We start from the raw sequence: 23,567 nt of genomic DNA, 5'->3' as shown, positions 1-23,567 counted from the left end.
CGTAGTTTCCAGGCACAAAATTCGACATGTTCAACGCTACTACAAACTATGCTGTTGTATGAAACTTATGTGGTTGTAAGTCGAAAATGTGTGTGAGATGTCAACAAAGCCTTTTGGCATCAATGACGCAGTTTAGTGATAACTACATTATCAGCTAGGGCCATCTATAGGCAAATTCCGGTTTCATACTTACAGGCCTGATATATATATACAATGACAAAAAAGAACTTGCAAAATATTGTACATTATTGACAAAGAATGCTTCATTAGTAATTCTACCCCCATTAATTCTTAATGATCATCAGGTTATCAATTTTGCCGAGAAGCACGATATTCGTATAAGAATAGTGCAAGGAAAAATATATGGTAATCGAAATTTCGATCGCGAGCGCGTAATGACACCGATTATCCTTGTCGAGAATTAATATTTCAGATTACATCTAACACACAAACCAGCGACTGTGAACTAATTAATGAGCGAAGTTAATTATTAGTAATTTGAAGCTCTGAACCGATCGTAATTATGATTGGATTCCGTGGTCTGTATGCTGCTTAAAATTCCATTCGCTGTATCGCGGTTTCAATTACTTATCACGGCTATAAAATTCATATGTTTTGTGGTCATGATATAATAACATACATCAACTTAACAAAACATAATAATATTTGAACAAATAGCCTCTAAATTCTTTCAATTTTCATGTTGTTTTTTATAATAATATCACAGGAAACTTTTTAATTATCTTGACGTATTCGCGGGATTATTTCATTATATAATAACGTTATTCGGTTATTGGTTTTCTTGTGGAACTAATTACTATTTATTTAAAAGTGAGGATACTGGATAAACTGTGGTGTTAAAGTAAATCGAATGATACTGAATCCGACCTAATTGAATTTAAAAATTGAAAACAAGTATCGATTTACAGAATTTGTTCCATTGAAAACAATTAAATCGTATTGATCGATTCAACTCATAATAATGCAGAATTTGAGACAATTTAAATAGAATCAACTAGAACGTGCTTGATATAAATAAAAAATTATTCCAATATCTCAATAACAAATTACAAGAAATATGATGTCGTATGTATTTTATATATATATATGTTTATCTATGTACATCTTAAATTTAAAAAAGTTCCCTAATAATATTTGCAAAATAATCTTTTTCATTCTATTATCTAAAATCTTCAATTTTTAATTTTTTCTTTTAATGCTCTAATCCATTTAATTTAATTTCGGATTGAAAAATCTTCCAATATCTAAACCACAGCTTCCCAATTTTACCAACTTTATCAATCATAACCGACCACAGGCCATTCATGGCATAGAATTGATTTTTCCGACACATTATAAAAGTGATGGACGCTATTTTTGGAGACTCGACATTAGGGTTTTCCACTTTGGCCGAGTTTTATCGGAAGCACCTATTCGATGCATTCTCACAGAACGAAAAATTCGTTCGACTTTCTAGCTTGGCCCCCGGCTACGCTACAGGAAATTCAATTCCCGCGTCAACAGAGGCGAATTTATCGCACGGCCGAAAGGAGGGACAGGTTAGGCCGGTTCCTCTTCTATGAATACAGAACTCTCCTCTGGTCGTCCCCTCGAATTCGCTCTCTCGATAATACTTTTCGCCGCTGCTCTTCGAGTAATGTATTCGGTTCGTATATGGAGTGCCCTTTCCGAACAGCTAGAAGAAAATCCTGGACTCCCTCTTCCGATTTTCCGAAATGGGAAAGCGACTGACTCTTGCTCCCTTCTTTCGTTCCATTTTGTACATGTGAATAATCGTGTACTTCAGTAATATTCTCGTAAAATAGATTTTTATGTTCTGATAGAAATTTATCATTAGATTAAATTATAATGGTTGTAATAGTTTAGAGATTAGTACTTTATGTAATAAAAATTATCAGTTTTATTAGGTAAGCTGTAGAATACAGGACTAAATTAAATGAAATTAAGTAACTGCTGACATTTAATCTAAAATTAATTAGTGTAACTCATAATTCAAATTACTATCATAATATAAATAAATAAAATCGAAATAAAATTCATACAATAACTGAGACTAGTCGAATTATATTTTATACACTGGTATTATGGGACTGGTATTATTAATTATTGCTGAAATGCAATATAATAATTCTTTTCCATTGCTTGTTCAATAATTCATGTAAATATTTCTCTTAATTCTTTTATCTCATAGATGTAGCATATAGCTTCATTAATTCGTAAAACAAAGCGAATCTAAATAAATAGAACAGACCCTTTGAAAGTTCGTACCGTCGAGTTTCAGAGAGTTTTTAAACTGAGAAAGCATTTGTAAACCTCAAGAGATTATTTTATTTCAAATTACTCTTATCACAATTCCACTTTGACCTTGTTTTATGTTCTTTATGAAAATTTTTTTAATTCTTAAGCTGTTTAGTTTCTCTAACCATGTGTCATTAAACATACCTCCAACGAATACTTCGTTGTTTAGGTACTAGCCAAAAAATATTTCGAATAAAACTCGGAAGGATGAAGAGAACGAAAGAGCGATAACCTATGATATACCTAGCCTTCACCCGTAAAAACAAAAATTTCACTCATGGCAATAGTACTCGACTTTATGTATACATCTCCCCTACGGACAAGCAAATATTTACTCGAGACCAATGTTTCAGCATAACCCATTTGTTCTACAGTGGTCAACTGACCAGCGCAGCAGTTGGTAGATAACAGAATATACATCAGTTTATAAGTATTAGGTCACTTATGAAAGATAAAATAAAATAAAAGGGTAAGAATAATTAATGTCTATTAGAAAAATTGTTGGGAATTATTAATTTCGTCAAAATTGATTATTTTGAAAATTATTTTTTCAGTCAATTTACATTAAAAATCTTGTTCTTTTTGATACATATTGTAGTTGTGATCAGATATTGCAGATTTATTTTATAAATTTTCTATTACTAGCGATACTTAACGCTTATGAGCAGAGGCGAATATTGCCATAAAAAAATTTAGAAGTCTAAATAATTAATACAATCTTTATCTTCTTCATCTCTTACAAGATTATATAATAATAATATGTAATTAACATTTTTGGTATCTTCGATCCATATGTTATGTCGCTTTAATTGGCTGATAACTAGCTGATGGAACTGCTCTTTTGTATATTTGTTAAAACGACTTTATTGTCTTATAGAAAAATTAAAAAAAGAATTAAAAAAATAAAAAATTGAAATGCACAATGAACAAACATTAGTAAAATGCATTTCTGATAAAAAGAAAAAGAATGCGATTCCACAAATGAAGAAGCCATACGTCAGTAATAACGAATATGTTAAACGACTAATGTATCATCCCCACGAGTGGGATGTTCGAAGATGGAAAACGTTTACTTTGGTTGCTGGAATATTACCCATAAATTTTGATTGGAGCATTTCAACGTGAACTGCGAATCCGCGCAATAATTTCTCGCAGTTTCTCATAAATTTCTACGCTCCATTTCTACATTTCACTCGACGTACTTGAATAAATGACACAGAGTTTAAGAATTAATACCTTCCGGAAGCAGGGCTCCATGAGTTTATCCGCTACTTTTCGCGGTATACTTCATCTGCGCTCCATAACGAAGTTTAGATAAATAATCCATTACTTGTAACCGACAAAAAACATTTTAATTGTCTATTTATGAGCGTATATTTAAGAAATATCGTAAGTTTTGATAAAAATAAAGAATTTTGTATAAATTTATGTAAACACACGTTATTTGTTATGTGAAAGTACAATAAGAGGATATCTAGATTAGTTAAGTGAAAAATTGTATGTTCATAGTATGTATGTGAAATTCTATTATGTATAAAAATATTATAATGCATTTTTGTATCTTATACAATTTTCTGTACGTTGTTTACTTCAATTTTGTACCAATTTGACAAAAATAGTTACTCAGTTAAAAAGCTGGTTTAATATCTGAAATTTATAGATGCATAGTAAAATGGTCAATTAATTTCAATAACTTAGGCAAGACAATATCCATTTAAACTAAAATAGTACCTAAAATAGTTGCAACAAATATAAAAAATATTGAAGGCACACTTTCTATGAAAAATTAAGAGAGTGCCGAAATAGACAATGAAAAATGTTTTAAGAATCTGTACAGTGCAGAAGTGTAACAATAGTTACGCAAACAAACTAGTTACGCAATACTATGGGAAGAGTTTGTTTCACAGTTGATGCAGTCGAGTTCAATTGAAGTATGAACATAGAATTCGGCAAGTATAGTTCGAGGATTCGTTTAATGAATTGAGAACACGCGCGAAATATCGCGTAGTAATATAATTTTTTATTTAATAACTATTCCATAGTGCATATACCACGATGAATTGCATTCAGTGCCCTATGTTCTTCAAAATTAATTAAAAAAGTGTAAATTTTAGAATATTACAAAATTTTTGCTATGCACAATGAATACTTCATATTCTTCCGATATAAAATTACGCTATCCAGACAAAATGAAAACAATTTCCAATTTTAATATTGTACAATTTTCAATTTGTTACACGTGGGACTATTAAACAGGTCTATTAAAATTAACAAATTTTGATGAATAACAAATGAAAATAATATGCGAAGCTTCCTGTTTTATTTGACTATATCATATTTTCGCTTCTGACTTTCTATTTACTAATTTTATTCATTATTAAAATACTGTTTATGATAAAGTATTGTGTTTCTTGCAACGATGTTGAATTTTGATGTACCGGGAATATCATGAAGATAAAGATATACCTAGATTAAATGAAAATCCTCAATCTTTCGTGTTTCACGAACGTTCGAAAAATACGTAATCGAACACGACGCGGAGTTGTACATCGTCCTCTGATCTGCCATTCTAAAATATTCAACGTACCTCGACGGGCTGTGCAATAAATTTCCAAGGGGGCGACGAATGCCAGGTATTTGAGAGGCTAAAGGGGCGTCGGTGGAAACGACGAGTCGAAGGTGGATGTCGAATTAATATTGAGGCTGGAAAGTCAAACGGCCTTTCCAATGGAATATCGAGCGACTTGAGGGAAGAGGTGATGCGAAACAATTCCTTTCTGCACGTATTTGATAACGGTGTGATTGCTTTTCAGTTCAAGCTGCTACTCCCCGCTCGATCTATAGGGTTTCTGTCAGCGATAGGTAGTACCATGGTTCCCGATATTTTCCTACAAATTCATCTTATTTACCTTCTAGAAGAAAATATGACTTTTATTATAAAATATATTTCTAAAATTTGAGTGCTCTTTGTGTTGAAATAAATATTTAATATGATGAAGACCATATCAGAATTTGATAAGAAATTTTCATTACATTGATAGAACAAGTAATTCAGAAAAGATTACGAAGGTATTCAATTTTGGTAGATCTATGTAGAATTTTATGGGAAATAGTAGATACTTCGAACTGAGTAACTTTTTCCAAGTTTGATTTCCAAGACACTCATGGTAAAAAGATTATTTATGTCTAAAAGAAATACAGTTTCATATACTTTTCCGAAAAATATTATTATTCTCAATTTTATAAACTATGAGCTAATAAACTCCATTCTTTACATCAAGGTTTATTTCGCCCGGGAAGATTTAGAAAACCAATAGTAAATAGTAATAGATAATTAGTACGACTTTCATTAGAAACTAATTAATATTATATGCTAGACTGACCATAAAATAATTAGATTATAATTAACTCACTAAAAGAAAATGGCTGAAATTTCGTATTATTATACATTAAATAACGAGGAACTTATTAATCCAATTTCAATTCTATGCAAACTATACAATAGCAGAACGATCTACAACTGTACACAACTTATGTAAATGGAATCTAAAGTGTTGAAATGTGTTTCGCACATTTCATGTATTACGATTCGCGAAATAATTCCAGAATACACAAAAAGATATTAAAATCGACCGATAAAATTTGAAGGAATAGATTAATGTCCCTGATCCCGAACAGTAGCGCTGATCGTTACCGGTTACACAAGGAAAATATAATACTTGATCAGCAGTTCTGAAATAATTCGGAAATGACGCGAGCCGGCCGGAATAGTTTCGTGCATCTCAAACAGCTCGTTGATCTCCTTAAAATTCGATCGCGCCCAGTTTACTCGATTCGCTCTAAAATTATTCCACATAACCTGGATTATTCGGCTGCAAACCGAACGTTCCGCTGTTAGTCGCGTGATTGCTGAAATCCGGTTCCGCTCTGTTCAGAAAGCGGAGAGTTTGTCATGCAGAGTGCCAAAAATTTTGCTTCTTGTACAATGGTGATATCGGATAAGCCGGTTTTCCATTGCAAAATTCGCTAGTTTGTTTATCGTACTCCCCGGAATTTCAAACGTATCTGTGCAATAAAATATTACGAAGAAGAAATGTTAAACGACCATCAGTAGTATTATTAGTATTTTAAAATATTCGATCATTTTGTATGGAAAATATTTTGGGGTTACACATTGATTCGATTTAATTTGTGGATTTTGTTCATTGTTAATTTTATTGACGAATGTTTTTGCATTTATTCCACATGGAAAAATTTTGCAATTTGTAAATTCGACTTGTATTTACAATTTCGTTACATTGCAATTGTTTGTGAGTTTCGTTTGGAAATATGGATTTTTGTTAGTCTGAATTAAATACAATCTTATATTTTGAAGTTCCAAAGTAAATTTGTGGCGACACTCGACCACGGAACTTTCCAACGACTTGGCGACACAAAGCGCTATACCTTCAAAGCGTAAGGCCGACATGCCTAATGTACCATCGATATCCCTACGGTTTTTTCGCCGAATATTCGAAAGAATACATACGCGGCAACTGTCGCGGACATCTAATAAACGCGTGCATAGTGGGGATATCGAGGGGCACAAAGAAAAGAATCCGTTTGGTTTCGAACCAAAGATTCATTCTACCCCGAGATGCGAAGTGCGAAAGGTTTAGCGTCATAATGAAGCAAACACAAGCCGAGATACGTGTTTATTAATTCTTGATTGTTAATCGTTAATTGTTGTTGATAGTTAATCGTTAATCGTTAATTGTTGATCGTAAATTATTGACTGTTGGATAGTTTAATAAATCTTTTTTGTTGAACATAAAGAGTATTCTTTGTGAGCATCTTCACCAACGACTTCACCTCAAATTTATAGGCGTTTAATTAACACAGATTTTATATTGCTATTTAGCTTCCATTGAGCTACTTGCTCTACGCTTATCGTTGTACTGATTTAATTGTCTTGCTTAATTTGCTTTTTCCAAATGTTTATAATGTAGGCGATAAAACGCTGAAATCTCTCTCGAGAACCCATGTCAGTCATCGGTGTACGTGCCAGATTAAATAGCTAAGTAAATGAATATAACTCGTTTCTTTTTTGAAACCATTAAGCCCTCTCTCTACAATAATTTTATAGAGAAAGCGTTTCAAATGGCTTTTCATTCAATAAACTTTCTGAAATATGTATTAGGTATTTTTGAGATAATAAAGCTCCATTTCATACTACATACATGGCTATAATAGACAGAACAGACACTCTCTTGTTAGAACATTGTGTATATTTCGGTGTATACTTCCTATTTCGAGGGGTGTTGTTTAAAAGCACCTTAGGCTATATGTAGCGTTATTCTTACTTTTATCATTGTTATACAAAAAACATATTACTGTTAATATGACTAAATAGTCATTATAGATCGCTTCACACAATTGTTGATAAATTTTTTAGAATTATTAAGAAATTTTTGTGCTTGACGTTGTATACGTTTGTCTGATATTCTGATATACAATGGTGAATTTGAACAAAATGCGATGTTTGCTTTCAAAGAGCAAAAATTTAGTTATAAATCATTTTACGATTATACATTACACAATATTATGTATATAAGTAGAAGTTATTGGAATAAGATCAATTATTTATTTTTGAAGTAGCTCTTATACAGTAACCAAGAGGTTAGTTTACAATTTCTGTCATTGATAATATTTATAAAATATTATGTAAACAAGTGCAAATTATTAAAATGTGTGTAAAACACTTATGTAAATAGTATATATTTTTTTAGCTGCTAATAAAAACATTTCTCAGAAATTTCATCTTATTTAATTGAAAAATGGATAGATACACTCCTTGTTGACGCAGTATCGAACTCGAATACTAAATATACACATGATGTAATAATACACAACAATATACAAAGCACGCTGCACAAAGCTTAAATGGACTAACAAAGGAACTCAAGCCAAATAGCCATTTAAGTCTGTTTGCTGGTGCTGACAAACGGCTTTGATCGACAAATGAAACTCGCAAGTATGTACACTTCTCGCAGCTATGTAATATTCTTCGCGTAAATAGCGAATTCCTGCGTGTAAATATGACTCTTATGACTCTTAGCGCGACTCCCAATAATGCAGATCCCACCGTGAAACGTTGTTAAATTAATTCCTCCATCCCTTATCATCGTTGCGTCAATTAAGAGATGACGCTTTGTAGAATTTCACGAATGCATGAAGAGAAGATTACCAACGTAAATTTTCCGTAAAATTTCAATGGTTAGTTAAAACTGTTATAATGTCAGCAATTATAGGTCAACGTTGCAATAAATTGAGCACGAAGGTTTTTATTCACAGCGAATGAAATTGGAATACTCTCTGTACTACAATCAACAAGCAAACACCTTTGATCCTTGTAAACTGGTCCATGCCACGGGACAATACCTGTAATTAGCGCATGCAATACCACAATGGCCAATGATTAGTCATCGTATTGCTCTGTTATGATAACCTGATCTTTTTACGCACATATGAAAACTAAGGTAGTTGTCTCACTCATAAAACATGACTTCCATGTAGTAATAGTTCTTTAAAAAATATAAAATATGCAATTGATTTTGAAGTAATAACGAATTTATATGGAGTGAATTAAAAGTGTTAGAATATTTCACGAGCCACGTACATGTATAAATTAACATTTCTGGAATATAAATTTTTAAAAGATACCATGTAAACAAGTACTAGAAAATTTAATTTTAATCAACTATTTAAAATTTAAGAATATTTGCTTAATTACTTCCTTCAATTTTCCCTGAAAGGAGGTACAGACTTCAACCATCGTAATAACGTCTTACAAAGAATAGTACACCGGTTAATTGGCAATTTTCCGAATAGGACGTTGACTTTCCCGCGAAGAATAACCGTAAGTTGCTGGTGGACGAAATAATTCATTCGACCTAATTTCTGTCCGTCGCGTGAGTTTACTTTGTCATCTCCGACGAATGTAAGGATAAACCGTGTCGCCAAGATAATCTCATTCAAAGAAAAAATCAAACTTTCGAAAACCCACAGGCAAGGATTGAAAATCAGAGCGTACGGTCAATCCCCAAAAAAGATTAGTTCATCAATGTTTCATGAGGCGGCCATGTGCCGCGTGATTCACTCTTTAAAATGGAAATCGGAAAAATCAGGTCCGGTGGTCCACCTGTCTCAGCCAATTGAATTTGACGCTTCCTCGTTTTGTATGCCGCCGAACATTGTTTATGGAAAATTATTTTCATTGCTACACACCGTGACACTTTCGACTAGATTCAATCGAACGATAAAATTTTCTGATTCTACGAAAAGACATTTCGTGATAAGTTTTATTCATAGAGCAGCTGAGCGATATCGAAAAATCCACTGGATGTAAATAATATATTCTAAATTGTTCTAAAGTAATAATATTTTTTGAAGATTTTTATATATTTGGATATTACATTTTTATCAAATTTTGAAAATTTATCAAATTGAACTTGTTCGACGATACCCTATTGATATCTAGCTTTATTAAACTTTAGACGACATAAATCTTGCGCAATGACTGCATATGTAGATAGTTATCTATTTGAGAAAATCCTATTTACGTAGCTTCTTTCATTGAACGAACGATTCAAACGCGAATCCGCACAGTTGTCGTAAGAAAAAAAAGAAGACACATGAACACGAAATAAGCTCAATAGGTAATATCAATATGAATACGGGACAAACTTATCTGTGCGAGGAAAAAAAAACGAAACCGAGGAGAAATGAAAGCGATATTCTAAGCGTTTATTCCGTGCCTAGAAGCAATTTCAGAATCAGGGCATGAGATCCTTTGAGAATCCTTCAAACAGCTTTCTTGGCCAAAGAATACATCATTCCAGATATTTACTTTAAAGATTCTGTCAAACATTTCGAGGGAAATCGCTCTTCCTCTTTCTGATGTGCGTTAAACATGTTTTTACTCAAAAAAAAAAAAAAAAAAAAAAAAAAGATATAAAGCAATTTCACAATAAAAATAACGCACGTAGGAAACAAATACTGAATTTCGAGTCGCTTAAAAGAGTTTTACTTGGTGAACTATTTTTAATTTCGAAACTTTAAGAAATGTTAAATTCATGGTTGGATTCCTACTTTCTAATTATACGCATGACAACTGAATCAGGTTTTCGTTTTATAATTAGTATTGGAATGTTGCTTGACGCATGACTTTTTACTTTATCAGTGATTGATAGATTTTCTCATGTCAAAATTTGATTGGAAGGGTCGCTAACCCGTATTGGCAGTAGTCGAACCCAATGAACGCTGCTACTACGATTAACTGTACGGTGTTTGCAATCCTTAAGATTTCACCATATGATATATCGTGATATATGTGAAAGATACAATTTCTATTACAATCTCTATTACAATCTATGTTGCAGTGCTAATATTTTAATAAAATTTATGCAAATATTGGATTTATTTAATATTTAATTTATTATTAAGGAAAATATAGATATTCCTTTGCGATAAACTGAGATACATACATAGATATAGATATAATGATTAAATAAATAATTAGAATCGTAATTACTTAAAATTCAGAGCGTTTTGGTTGTTAAACGTTTATGACTGAAGTCATAAAAGATGAATAGAGATGAAGATATGTTAATGAACCAATTAAATAAACAGCGATGGCTGTATACATTTATAAGAATGTGGATTAATGATATTATATGTAACTGTAAAATGAAAGTGAATAGCATATCAACCACAAGTTTAATGTTCTCTTTTTCAGTTGATATAGGATATTCGTAGTAGAAATTTCTGGGAAATAGTATGATATTTATTTTACCTCAGACCAACGATGAACATAACTTATGCAACAACTTGATATAAGAGTATCGTGGTACGGGCATCAGCAAACGTCTGGAGTTTCATCTTCGTGTTTAGTTTCTTCTTCGACATCTGATCGTCCTTTACTTTAGTGCAAGCAGATATAACGGGTTAATGTCTTAACATTAATCAACTATTAATTTATCGTGTCTTGTAAATAAAGAGTTCAAGAGTTACTTCATAGAAAATAAGAAATAGATGGATTCTACTGATTTCAAATTTTCAGTACAAAATATTCTAAGAAGTTCCAATCGTGCTTTTCAGTAATTTTAAGAAGGATGATCGTCTACTTTAAAACTGAGATGATAGAACACAAACCTTTGAAATTTATATAACACTATAAATCAATCAAATACCTGTAAAATTAGAAATTTATAAAATTTCCATGAAAAATTACGACTTGGACATTTCGATTATTTTGTAGAATAATATTAAAGTCTAAATAGATTGATTGATATATGAATAAAAATGTAATATATACGTTTTTTATACTATCCTCAAGATATCATGTACATGCTTCTAACGTATTTTTTAAATCTCAATTCTGTTGAATAATAATCAAATTTTTTTACTATACCACTATCGACAGTAACACAGTCAATGAAAAGGGCGACGCAAAGCGCCAATGCGAACTAAAAGACTTCAAGTAAAATAGAGGACAGGAGAAACGAAATGGAACGCCATCCGGAGAAGTATTCCAACTTTCCAAATAAAAGACGAGACTGAGTATCACAACTGACCGTAATTCCTCCGTGTTTACTAGCCGTGATAACAGAACAGAACATTTGTCCTACGAAACACAGTATTTATTATAGCAACCATGAAAGGCCCGTTTCTACATTGTGTCCATTCCGTGTTATTTACACTTGTTTTCCTCTTCGTTCGACGAATTTTCGTCGAGTCGTTCGGACAATCACTTGATCATCTAATGGCTAACGGATTCTGGGAAACATTTAGTGAATCATTCGTAAAATATTTTTATGCTTTCGCGCGAGAAGTTTGATTGAAAATGAGTAATAATTTGAAGTTTTGCAAAATGAAGAATATGAAGTAAAGAAACGGAGAAAATGAAGAGTAGAAGTTTTAGAAAATATACATGTATAATTGTTACATTACAGGAGTTTAGTCATTGTAATAAAATTGGCCGTTTCTTCAACTTCAATAATTAAAATAATTAAATATCAGTTAACTTGGAATGGAATTGCTTGTTAAAATGTATTTAGATCTATTTGAAGCAGTGCAGAGATATGAAGAGATGAATATTTATTAAAACTTTTTAATAGTTTACGTAGAAGCTTCTGATCCATAGTTGAAAAACAACATCGATCCAATAATCCATAAAAAACTGAAGACAGTTCCTTGACAGGTCTTACTTCAACCATTTTTCTTCCCTCTGTCACTTAGGTTGCTTTTTATTTTTCCTTCTTCCGCTTATTCTTCCATTTTCGCCAGCGTTCGCGCTTCTTCGAGAAAATCACACGTCATCGAGAAAATTTAACGACGACAAATGAAGTGGAAAAGGATGCACCATATTCTTGATTCCCGAATAAACTTTCCTTCATACTTCGTCTAACGTGTCACATAAATTTCCTGTCATCGCGTGAACTGTCCACGATACATTCACAACAAAACATTTTCCACAGAGTTTAATATCTCATTCGTGTGTGAAATATCAAAATTTAATTCAAAGAATCATCAATTATAAAATATTTAATTATATAAGAACATTTATTGAATATTTAATTCAGAAAATATTGCCCAAGGGATAAAACGATCAAATTTATTTACTTGTATTCTTCGCATTTCATAAATGTGTTAAACATACAAAAAAAAGAAAGAATACTTCGCAAAAAAGTTTATAAATTTATAAATATCTTTAACAAATTTCAAATTATTTATTACTTCACAAATAAGAGACGAAAGTTTTAGTGTAAATTAAAGATTATCAATTTTTAAATAACCATCGCAAAGAATTGATTACTGTCTTAGTTGGTTGTATCTGTACTAAATACAAATGACCACTTGTTTAATAAGACCGAGCATGGTGTCAAATCATCGCGTGTTTCACCGCATAGTACTTTGATGTACACGGATAATTCATGCGGATCCAATTAGACTTTGAGATCGCTTCGTAATTATTCCGGGTCAATGGTCTAACGTTGGCAGCGGCACGAAGAAGAGAACATCGTGGCAATGCTTTCCAACGGTGGATCGTTGTTGGAATAGGAATCACGTTTGATTTCATGCACGTGTCGTAATCAACATGTCGAGCATTGAACGAACTTTAATGAATTTTAATATTTAAATGAAAAATACAAGAAATTTTACATGGTTTTGTATATTGCTGTGGTGTTGTAAGCAATTGTAATAGACAGAATTGTGTTTCAAATGGTTTTAAAACTTAAACATATATACCGATTTATATTTTTAAACCAAACTGATTTATATTTTAAAACTAAAATGTCTTCAATAAAATTCACAAATATGGGATTAAACTTGACAACTTAATATTTACTCACCATATCCGCCTTTAATAATATTTATGAATACACAATCAAGCTCAAAAGAAAATAAAAATAAAACCCAGAAAGTCACTTAACCTCTCCCAATATCTTCTCACATAATAAATCTTTCACAAAATGAAACGTAACCCTATCTCGACCCGCGAATCGTAAAATGCTCCCATCTTTCACGCGAGCCTCGTGGAATGATTAGCTGCAACACGGCTATCGTTGGAACTCTTCCACGCAAGAAAACTTGCAATAGGTATACTTCGGTAAAACCTGCCACGATAAAAACTGTCAGAGGACGAAAACGAAATTCGATCTCGCGGGGAAGAATACTCGCGGTCTCCGTGGCGTGCACGTTGATTATTCCCTGGAGTTTTTCATCTGCTGAACGTATGCGCATATTTTGCTTACTAGTGTAAAAAGCTCCCCTGCCGCGCCTTATACAGGCGTGCATGACTTACTGTTAAATTAGAATACCAACACAGCGTGTTCTCCTTCCTTCTTTTTTCATGTTTTGCCTTTTTCTCTACTCTCCTTCTTTCTCAATAAAAAGAAGTATCAGATTATTTTTGGATAAAAGTACTATATAATATACATCTAGTATGTGTATTCATTGAAAAAGAAATAATAATTGAGGGGTTTACAGGTTAAAATGGATAAGTTCATATATATAATTTTATCAATTTTTCTGCTTTTTTTATGGAATTAATCAATCTGGTAAATGGGCGACTCAGTTGTTAAATATAAGACGAGTGAATCTTGATTAGCGAATCCACGTGTACACGTTGAATACATACTTTGCAGTTAACCGAAAAAAAGAATGATTAACGGAAACGCAAAATGAATAATCTCACACATATCGATCAGTATTGTGGATCACTACGTTGTTGAAGAGAGAGAACATTTTGCAAGAGTATAACGTGTATATTGAATAACGAGTTCTATTTCGTGGCTAGAATATCCGTCGGTACATACGAATGGGTCGATGAATGCAATGCGCGAAACACCTGTTTGCTAATGCATCGGTAATTGGTATGGTCCTACACAGGCACGTGTGCGCGATTCGCGAAACGAGCCTCGATAAATCGGACCTTAATGAAAAAAACCCGACGACAAATGGAAATTCTGTCCGAAAATTCCCTACGATGAATTGTACGATTGTTCGAGGATAAATGCGACTACAGAGTAGGCCGATTATTTTTCGAATGGACGATTTGGAAATGGTAGCGTACCGTGATGTTGTTTTATTCTATGATTAGAATGCTCTAATCAATAGAAGAAGACTTGAAGATCTATATAATTTTATTCATTTAAGTAAAAGAAATAAATGATAACTTTTGTAGTTTGTTATTTTAATATGAAATCTGGAAACATTTCAATTCTATTTTTATACATTTCTCTCGATAACTCTTTTGTGTAACTCTTAATTTTGACGAAAGTAATTATCGTTGATATTATAATCGTGAAACTAAAGTCTCTGCTTGTACTTCACATATGAAGTCTCTGATAATTCAATGAACTAAGAGAAGATGCAATTTTTGAAGAAGGAGCGTTTTGATAAACTATTTAGGAAATCTTTTATTCGCGAACAAAATCTGATTTTGAAATGTTCTATATTTCTTTCCTAAACATCAGAAAATACTCTAATTTGCTACCAATATTAAATCCATATTAGAATGTTATTTTGTAACGTTAATCATTGTAACTTTATCTATTTCTGAATAAATAAAACAATTTTGTATATTATAAAACACTAAATCGATGTTAAAAAGTAAGTTCAAAAAGTACTTCATATCGAAACAAATAATAATTTTAATATTTTGTAATCCAGACGTATAAAATTGCTTTTTGTATTTAGCCGTAATGAAATCACAATAAAATTACGTATTATCTGAAATCAGATTATAACCCGGTCTGTATGTCACATATACGAAATCTCGAAAAAGTAGAAACAGTATCAACAAGGAGAATAGACTAAAAGTTTTGATATTATTTCATTTAGATTTCTTTCAACATTTCGTTTTCATTCAACGAATTCCACTAATTAACTCGGCACATCGTGTCCTATATTTACATTTATATTAAACGTATTGTATTTTAAGGTATAGCAATGTAATGAGGATTGTTTGCATAATAGGAAACCTGTATTTGCATCGAGTTGCGTCGAGCAACCACGATTCCAGTTGCCTACGATCATCCTCCCCTTTATCCACCTTTATTGCTCTTCATTCCTGATTCCAAAACACAATTCTACACTTCCTTTTCAATTTTATTATTATGTTATTAGACTGCAGATGCTTATGCGCTTATAGGAAATATAAAGACACAAAAATATTCAGAATGCAGCTAAAATACATAAATACATAAAATGTTTAAAATAAAGTACTGCTTATAGCATCTAATCTAATGGCCTTCTGGAAATTATTAAAAAATAATTAGTGAAATATATAAGAAAGGAGTATTTACATTTTCATTAAAAGAAAGAAAAGATATTTAAGTGAAAAAGACATTAGTCTAATAATTAATTTTGGATAAATATAACTATTGTTATTTTCTTATTTTCGAGACAAGAGTTTAAAAAGTCCAAAATTCTTTCCCATCAAAAACATTATTTGAAAATTTCAAGTGATAAGGTATGTACGTTCATAAAAATATTAACTTGCATAAACATTCGCAGTTTATATATTACTTGACTTTTCCATTCTACTCTCCACGATCTCTTTAATATTGTACCTCTTTTTTAATTCTATCTCCGAACTCTTTTGATACTTTAATTTGAAAAAAATACTTTAAATTGAAAAAAATTGCAATTCTCGATATGGTGCATGTTGAGGTTGTGTTGAATTTTTACAATGGTGTTCTCAATTACGGTAGACCGTTTTATCTAGTATCGAAGCGTGAGCTATGTTTCAGAAAAAATATCCCGGAAAAGATCGGCGTGTCGTCAAAAAATGGAAGCGGTATATCGGCGTATAAAATTCGACGGGGAAATAGAATGCGCAACTAAATAAAAAGAGCGTCCAGCCGCGAGTACGTGAAACACTCCACCGATTACTCGAATTGATTGCCGCTGTGAACAGTCGATTTTTCATCTCGCGCGTGAAATGGAAAATCGTTGGGGAAGCTGCTAGAAACAAAACTTTTAAACACTGTCTTATGGTTCTGTTATTTATCTTTGCAGTGCCTTAAGCGGTGCCTTTGCGGTGTTACAATGAGAGAAAAGGAACATTAGAAATGTAGTTACATTCGAAACTTCGTTTTACTTTCGGCCAACGTTTCAACGTTATTTCCAGCTGGAATATATTTTTATCATATTTATACATTTTCATTATATATTTATATATTATTATATATTTTTATTTTATTATATCTATATATTTATTTAAGTGGTTGTTGAACAATAATTCGTAGCGATTGGTTCTTTATTAATGCACTCTTTTGTCTGTTTACGTGCTTTATGGTAAAATATTTTTTTATTTAGAAGATCACAAAATTCTAAATCGATTTTTGATGATCAAAAAGTAATAAGAATAATAAAAATCATTATACGTGTATTATTAGAAATAATTCTGTATTCGTGTGATTCAAAAAATGAAGAAGTATTAACTGAAATATCTATTACCGAAGAAGCTTGTTTTTCTCACATTCTATTTCTATCTCTATTTCTGTTTATAGTGAATCTATCGTTGCACGCAACTTACATAGCTAATTTGTATATTCGTGTGTAATTGATCAAGGCTGACAGCAAGAAAGCTGCAAGCACGGCTCAATGTATCGATCTCCTACAGATACATCAAGTTATTACTTTAACGTATAAAATACGATTAATATTGCATTAACCTGCAAAACACCTTTATTTTTCACTCACAGATAACACGCTCATGATTAATATGCAATTAGACTACTGCAAACATTTGCATTCGTACATTCGTTATCTGTCGTAGTTTTCTTTATTTTTTCAGTGAGTATGTGTAACGTGTCGAGGGTAGTACGAACCTCTAGGGCTGTTCATGCATGGCACTTTTGCAATTCCTACATTAATTTAATGGAATGGATAAAATGTACTAATTAATACACGTCATCTGGATGCATTATGAAACTGAATCAGTCGTGTTAAATTAAGATAACATTTTTATGAAAATGTTTCTATTTTTAGTACTGAATTGCACGTTTTACATAAGTTTGTTGTAAATCTTGATTATGATGAAAAATTTAGTCCGACACTTGTAGATTTGACAATTGTAGATTTTTTTACTGTTGATTCTTCTTACTTATTAATGGACCTGTCACATTTTTCCTATGTAATCATCAAATAATTAAGATAAGGAGAATGCATTTAAGGCACTGTCTTTCTCCATAATTCATCAATAGACTTTTAAACAAAAAAAAAAATCACCACTTTTCGTACAATAATCACACTAATCCATCAATTAACAAACTCAACACTGTTACTTGCCGAGAAATGTTCTACGGTCTCTAGCCCGAAACGTGCGTGGAAACGAAGAAAAACAAAACTTGGTTAAACCAAATGACAAACATCATAACGATGCTCATTTTCCGTGTTAACCGGTGATCCCAGGCCCAGCCGGTGCTATAAACTCGCCGACGATGTGAGCAGTCGGTCGTTATCGCAGCGACAATGTTACGCGACGAGTGCCATTAAAACCGTCCGCGGTTGAATCCGTAGTTAGTTCTCAACCCAGTTAGAAAGAAAGAGGGATGAAGAAAGTAGAGTAAAAGCAGAGATGCCAGTCCCCGTTTTTTCCCTGTATCGCGTGCACAATGAAAATAACTTGGCATTACAAGCGACGGCTCGTTATACGCGACGCGGTACGCTCGATGCCCGAGCGGATTTCTTCGGGTCGAACGGACGACGTGGCTCGTTAAAGACCGTGCCGGTATCATTATTCTGGAATTTTCCACAGAAACGCACCGGCTGAGATAGCTGACTACTCTATGTATCGTCAAGAGTGTCGTTAGTGGCCAGTGGTTAGATAGCGACCTGTTTTCGAAAAGGTTCGAAACTCCATGCTTCATGACGCGCCATCGAGATTAGAAAATTGGCCCTCCAATCTTCTTTTGTAAAATTTCTTCTCTACTATGTAAAAAGAGTCGCAGTGGTTGTTTCTAGGAAGAAGCGGAAAAAGGAGCTTTTCTAAAGCATGTGCCTTTGACGATTATCGAAGAATTCTCTTTAGGATGATTATAACACTCTTTTAAAGGAGTTTAATGGGGTTTGGAAGTTGGAATAGTGAAAATTACATTTCTTAGAATTTTTCAGGATATTATGTGATGAATTTTTGGGTATCTTGTAATTTGACTGATTACTGTTTTCGTTTATGAGTTTAGGATTTTTAAGTTAGAAGATAGAACGCTGGAAATTGTGTTTTTCGTGATTTTTTGGGAATTTTGTTAAGAATATTCTATGGTGAGTTTCTGGATACTTTTTGATTTGTCTGATTAATGTTTTCATCTATTATAAATATATCAATTTCTATTTTTGTTTATCGTGAATGAGGCACACATACACCGTGCGACATACTAGCTCTATTTATTTGCTTTATATAAGAAATAATGCGCTTTTAATTTCTTTGGGGAAATTACATCTTACGGTAGTGGTTTTCATTATTCAAAGAGCTTGCGAGATATTTTCCTCTGATGAGTGTTGCTGTTTCACAACCTACTTTAGACACAACAACCTGCTATCACGTTATTATTTACTTACTTTTTCGAACTTCTTAATTTTCAGATTTATAGTTTGACTAGTCAGCTTCCTTTTATGTAATGATTGGTTATTATATATTATCTTCGCAAATTTGTATACTATTGTATTGTATACTATATTGTAATGCTCTCTGTCGCTCACCATCACTCAGTATTACATTGTTTTGTTTGTATATGTAACACTTTTCACCAATACGTGTCCTTAATTCTACGATTGTGTCGAGTCTGTCAAAAACAACCAATCAGATCCGCATTCCTCCTATGAAGATTTCTTTCCATTTCTGTACTATTCATTCGAGTAATAAATCTTTGGAATCATACTTGTGTCTAAAATGTCTACATGTCTAGGTAAAAATGATCTTTAGACAATTTTGAGAATGAAAGTGTTTAAATAATATTGTGAAATAACGAAAGCATCTGTAAAAATATGATAGCATTATTTCGGTGCAAAGTTTAAAATATACATATATGTATGTTTATATTGCAGCAAAAAAGTAGAAATAAAATAATTACTATAAGCAAATTTATGCATAAATTTTCTCATCCGATTTATTTAAGATTATTTTCGTCAATTAATTTGTATACTTACTGGAGAGTCATACTGTACAATTAAAAAATGAAAGCTAACTAAATATGTATTTGTTTCTAACATTAAATATTGTAACGAATTTTTTGTTTTGAATATCTTATATGCCTTTGTATATCATATGCGCATTATGTTCACTTTTACACTTCAAATTTCCTATAAATACACAAATATTCGTAATTTAATGATCTCGGAGCGAATGAAAAAGGCATTAATAAGGAAACAAAGCATTTCTATATAACGTACTCGAAAATTGGTGAATTTCAAGTATTATAGGTTAGCATTGGCGGTACCTCCGAATGGAATACGACCGATCATTATTCACTTGCCAACGGCCCAAACAATGGCTATTAAGTAAGTCCTTTCGTTCAGACTGACTGGCCATTAAGTACAGAAACGAGCCATCCGGAGTGAAAAGCCATCAGAAGAACTTCTCGCGAGTAGGCAGCTCCGCGTCAATCGTCCTCAAGCTTTTTGGGTCAATCGACGCTGCTGACATGGACTTCCGACTTGTTCGTGAATGTTCTGTTGTTTGCTCATCAGGCTTTGCCATATTTAATCTTTCATGTCCTGCTGCGACTATCTTTCACAAAATTTATCTCTGTTATTCGATTTTCCCTTTTTTTTATCTTGTACCCTTTTTTTCTTGAAAGAAAAATTGTTCAAACTTCGTAAAACTGTTGTGATACATAGAACATTGTTTGAATTGGAGTTTCATCTATATATGTAATTTTTAGTATCATGTTGTGTCAATATTTAAATTTATAGATTTATTAATAGTAAATGAATGTATGTATTAATAGTAAATGTTAGTTCTATACAAGATGAAACGACATAAATAATGTTTATTTTAAAGTTTCCACTAATTATATGTATATATTGTTTCTCACAAAAATTTAGCTTCGCGTATGTGTTTTATCCTATCTAAAAGTATTCTAAAATATCAATACAATATTTTAACTTCTGTTATTATTATCCAATTTTAACAGAAGTAATCATTTAAGATAAAAAAGAATTACACGATCACCAAACTGGATCGAAAAATGCTTGCTAAAAAGTGATAAAAGTTCATAAAATAGCAAGTAAACGAATAAATTTTTTCGTGTCAAATAATGCGAGTTAATGCGTCTCAGATGTGAAATTGTTTGTAAAAATCGGTGGATGGTGGACCCGAAACAGAGTTTGTTCGCGGTTCAAATTAAATTGGTTGTTTCCGTCATTCGGTTGTTTTCATTCGTGCATTAAAAATACACGGTGATTTATTACGTAACGGCGAACAGTTTTCCAGGGCGAACCGGTTTCATAAAAGATCACAGAGAACATGACGTTCCGCGCAAAACAAATGTTCCGCTCCATTTGTCGCGCGTGAAAAATATCGAAATTCGTCCCAAATATTCCCAATGAGCGTGTTATAACGTTCGACTATCGATTTCGTACTCTGCAAATAACCTATCAAATATATATATATAGGAAATTGAGCTCAAAAATTTGTCTGGAATTTATGTAGATTAAATAATCGATAATACTGTTATGTTAATGTGTTTACAGTTCATTAGTAAATTTATAAATACAATACAGTGGTTGTAGTATGTAGAAATTGATTTTAATTTGTCTTATATTATAAAATAAGTTATTCTAAAGTTAATGAACGAGAAAGGAATAATATTTATAATAATTAATTTATATTGCTGGATATTGGAAAGGGCTAATAATAATTGTTTCCGTAATTGTTTCGTAATTTCACAAATTTTATTTAATTAAATGATTAAATGATAAAGAACGTTCGATGTTGCTTTGCGTTGTAATGACGACAAATATTTAAAAGATTGAAATTGAGAATTAAATGCTTTAATTCATCAAAGGATCACTTATAATTAAAGGATTCAAAAGCTGAAGGACGAATTATTTAGTACAAATTATTTTAGTATATATAATAATACGTATTTATCAAGTGCAAATGATAATTAATTCACAAATGCTAAATTCATTTTCTCTTTTCTAATAGAATAATGATCTCTAAAATATAACTTTCCTAAAAGTACCTCTATTATATCATAAAAAATCACATTTTAAAACCTTGAAGTAATACTACAATAATCACAAATATTCTAACATGAATTGAAAATTACATAAACTTATTTATTAAAAAGAACGTTCGTTAATATTATCGTGATAATTAACATACTTACCACACGTGTAGACAACTTTCAAATACGTTCTGCTTTCCGGACTGCAAGGCTCACCAAACGTCGAACTGTTTGCCACCACCGAGCAGCGACGTTTCCCATGGCACAAATTCATCACGGTTTCCGTCGCGTACGATGCCATACAAGCTGTAACCAGGCAGAATTGATCTATTCAGTACGTTCGCTTCTAGCTTCATAGACGAGAAAAAAGAGCTAGTTTCCCAGCTTACCAGAAATTGCGCGGATCGTTCGTCGAATGAAAACTGAATACCGGATTAAAGGTCGACTGTGACTACTTCAGAGCGCTTAATGGAAATGTCAACTTCATCAATCTACGGTTAATAATCCGACGCTTGACATGAATCCCTCATAACGCTCATATGAATATAAAGCACCATTTTACTCTCTTTTGTTCACTTTAAACTGGATTTCTCAATTATTTTAGTTTTCTTTTTTATTTTTAATTATTTTAGTTCTTTTACAAATTCTTTTTGTTCCGAGAGCATGCATCATGCGTATCGTTTGTTATTTTAGTAAACGAAAAGAAATCCTAAACCAAATCAGAAAAACAAACATTCATGTATCGATCATAAAATATCATCAAAAGGTTCATAAAAGTTTTCCAATCATTTTTGGAGAAATTAAGTTCTAATTTAACTAACTTTCCCCTCTGAAATCTCGAAGTGTGTCAGAGTCGAAAGTCACTTCTGCATGTCACCGTCACGGTGGGTACGTTTGTGAGAACGACATGATAGAGCAGGACGATGTGTCACATGGCCAAGAAACACGCAGATTGAAACGATATCGCGAGTGACAGTATCGTAGATGATCATTCGGGAAACGACCATTACATGTAGTTCATTGTTACGTTTGGGCGAAGCTGAAGAACAAGAGAGGAAACCTTTGAATTGGTTACGATATCCTGCCAACCGTAGGAGAAGTTCAATTGATTCGAGAATTTATTTCATAAGGAACGTTCATAGGAAGGTTCGTTTTGAATCTAGTCTAATCCTAGAAGTTTTAATAAAAGTCCTTGTCAGAGAAATATCATGGAATGGAAATTAAATTTCTAGTTGCTGGAATTTTGGTTATAAAGTTTCTCGTTTCGTTAAAGTATAATTAATGTATTATGATTGTAATTTCTGGTGATAAAAATGATAATTTCATCTATTTATTCTTGACGTTTAATGCACTCATTGATGATTATTAGGCTCTCATTATGTAGATGACAGAAATGAAGAATTGATGATTCTACACTGAAATATGTTAAATTACGACTGGGGAATTAAAATCGCAATAATCAGAAGCATTCGTAGAAGCATTTGTAGACTAACGAGGTCATGAAGCGCCAAAATCAGCGTATCAGAT

General features: G+C 32.2%; 1 protein-coding gene across 4 annotated transcripts in view; it reads right to left on the bottom strand.

The window, feature by feature from the left end:
* Positions 1-23,567, bottom strand: part of LOC132910302 (protein eva-1) — a 319,015-nt gene that overhangs the window by 72,492 nt on the left and 222,956 nt on the right. For all 4 annotated transcript variants that reach the window (XM_060965881.1, XM_060965884.1, XM_060965882.1 and 1 more), the window contains one exon: positions 22,203-22,346. In XM_060965881.1, coding sequence (XP_060821864.1) covers positions 22,203-22,346 — 144 coding nt within the window. The remainder of the gene's footprint in view (positions 1-22,202; positions 22,347-23,567) is intronic.

This window comes from Bombus pascuorum, chromosome 9 (assembly GCF_905332965.1).
Source record: "Bombus pascuorum chromosome 9, iyBomPasc1.1, whole genome shotgun sequence".
NCBI classification, from domain to species: domain Eukaryota; kingdom Metazoa; phylum Arthropoda; class Insecta; order Hymenoptera; family Apidae; genus Bombus; species Bombus pascuorum.
This window is presented reverse-complemented; position numbering and strand designations above follow the sequence as displayed.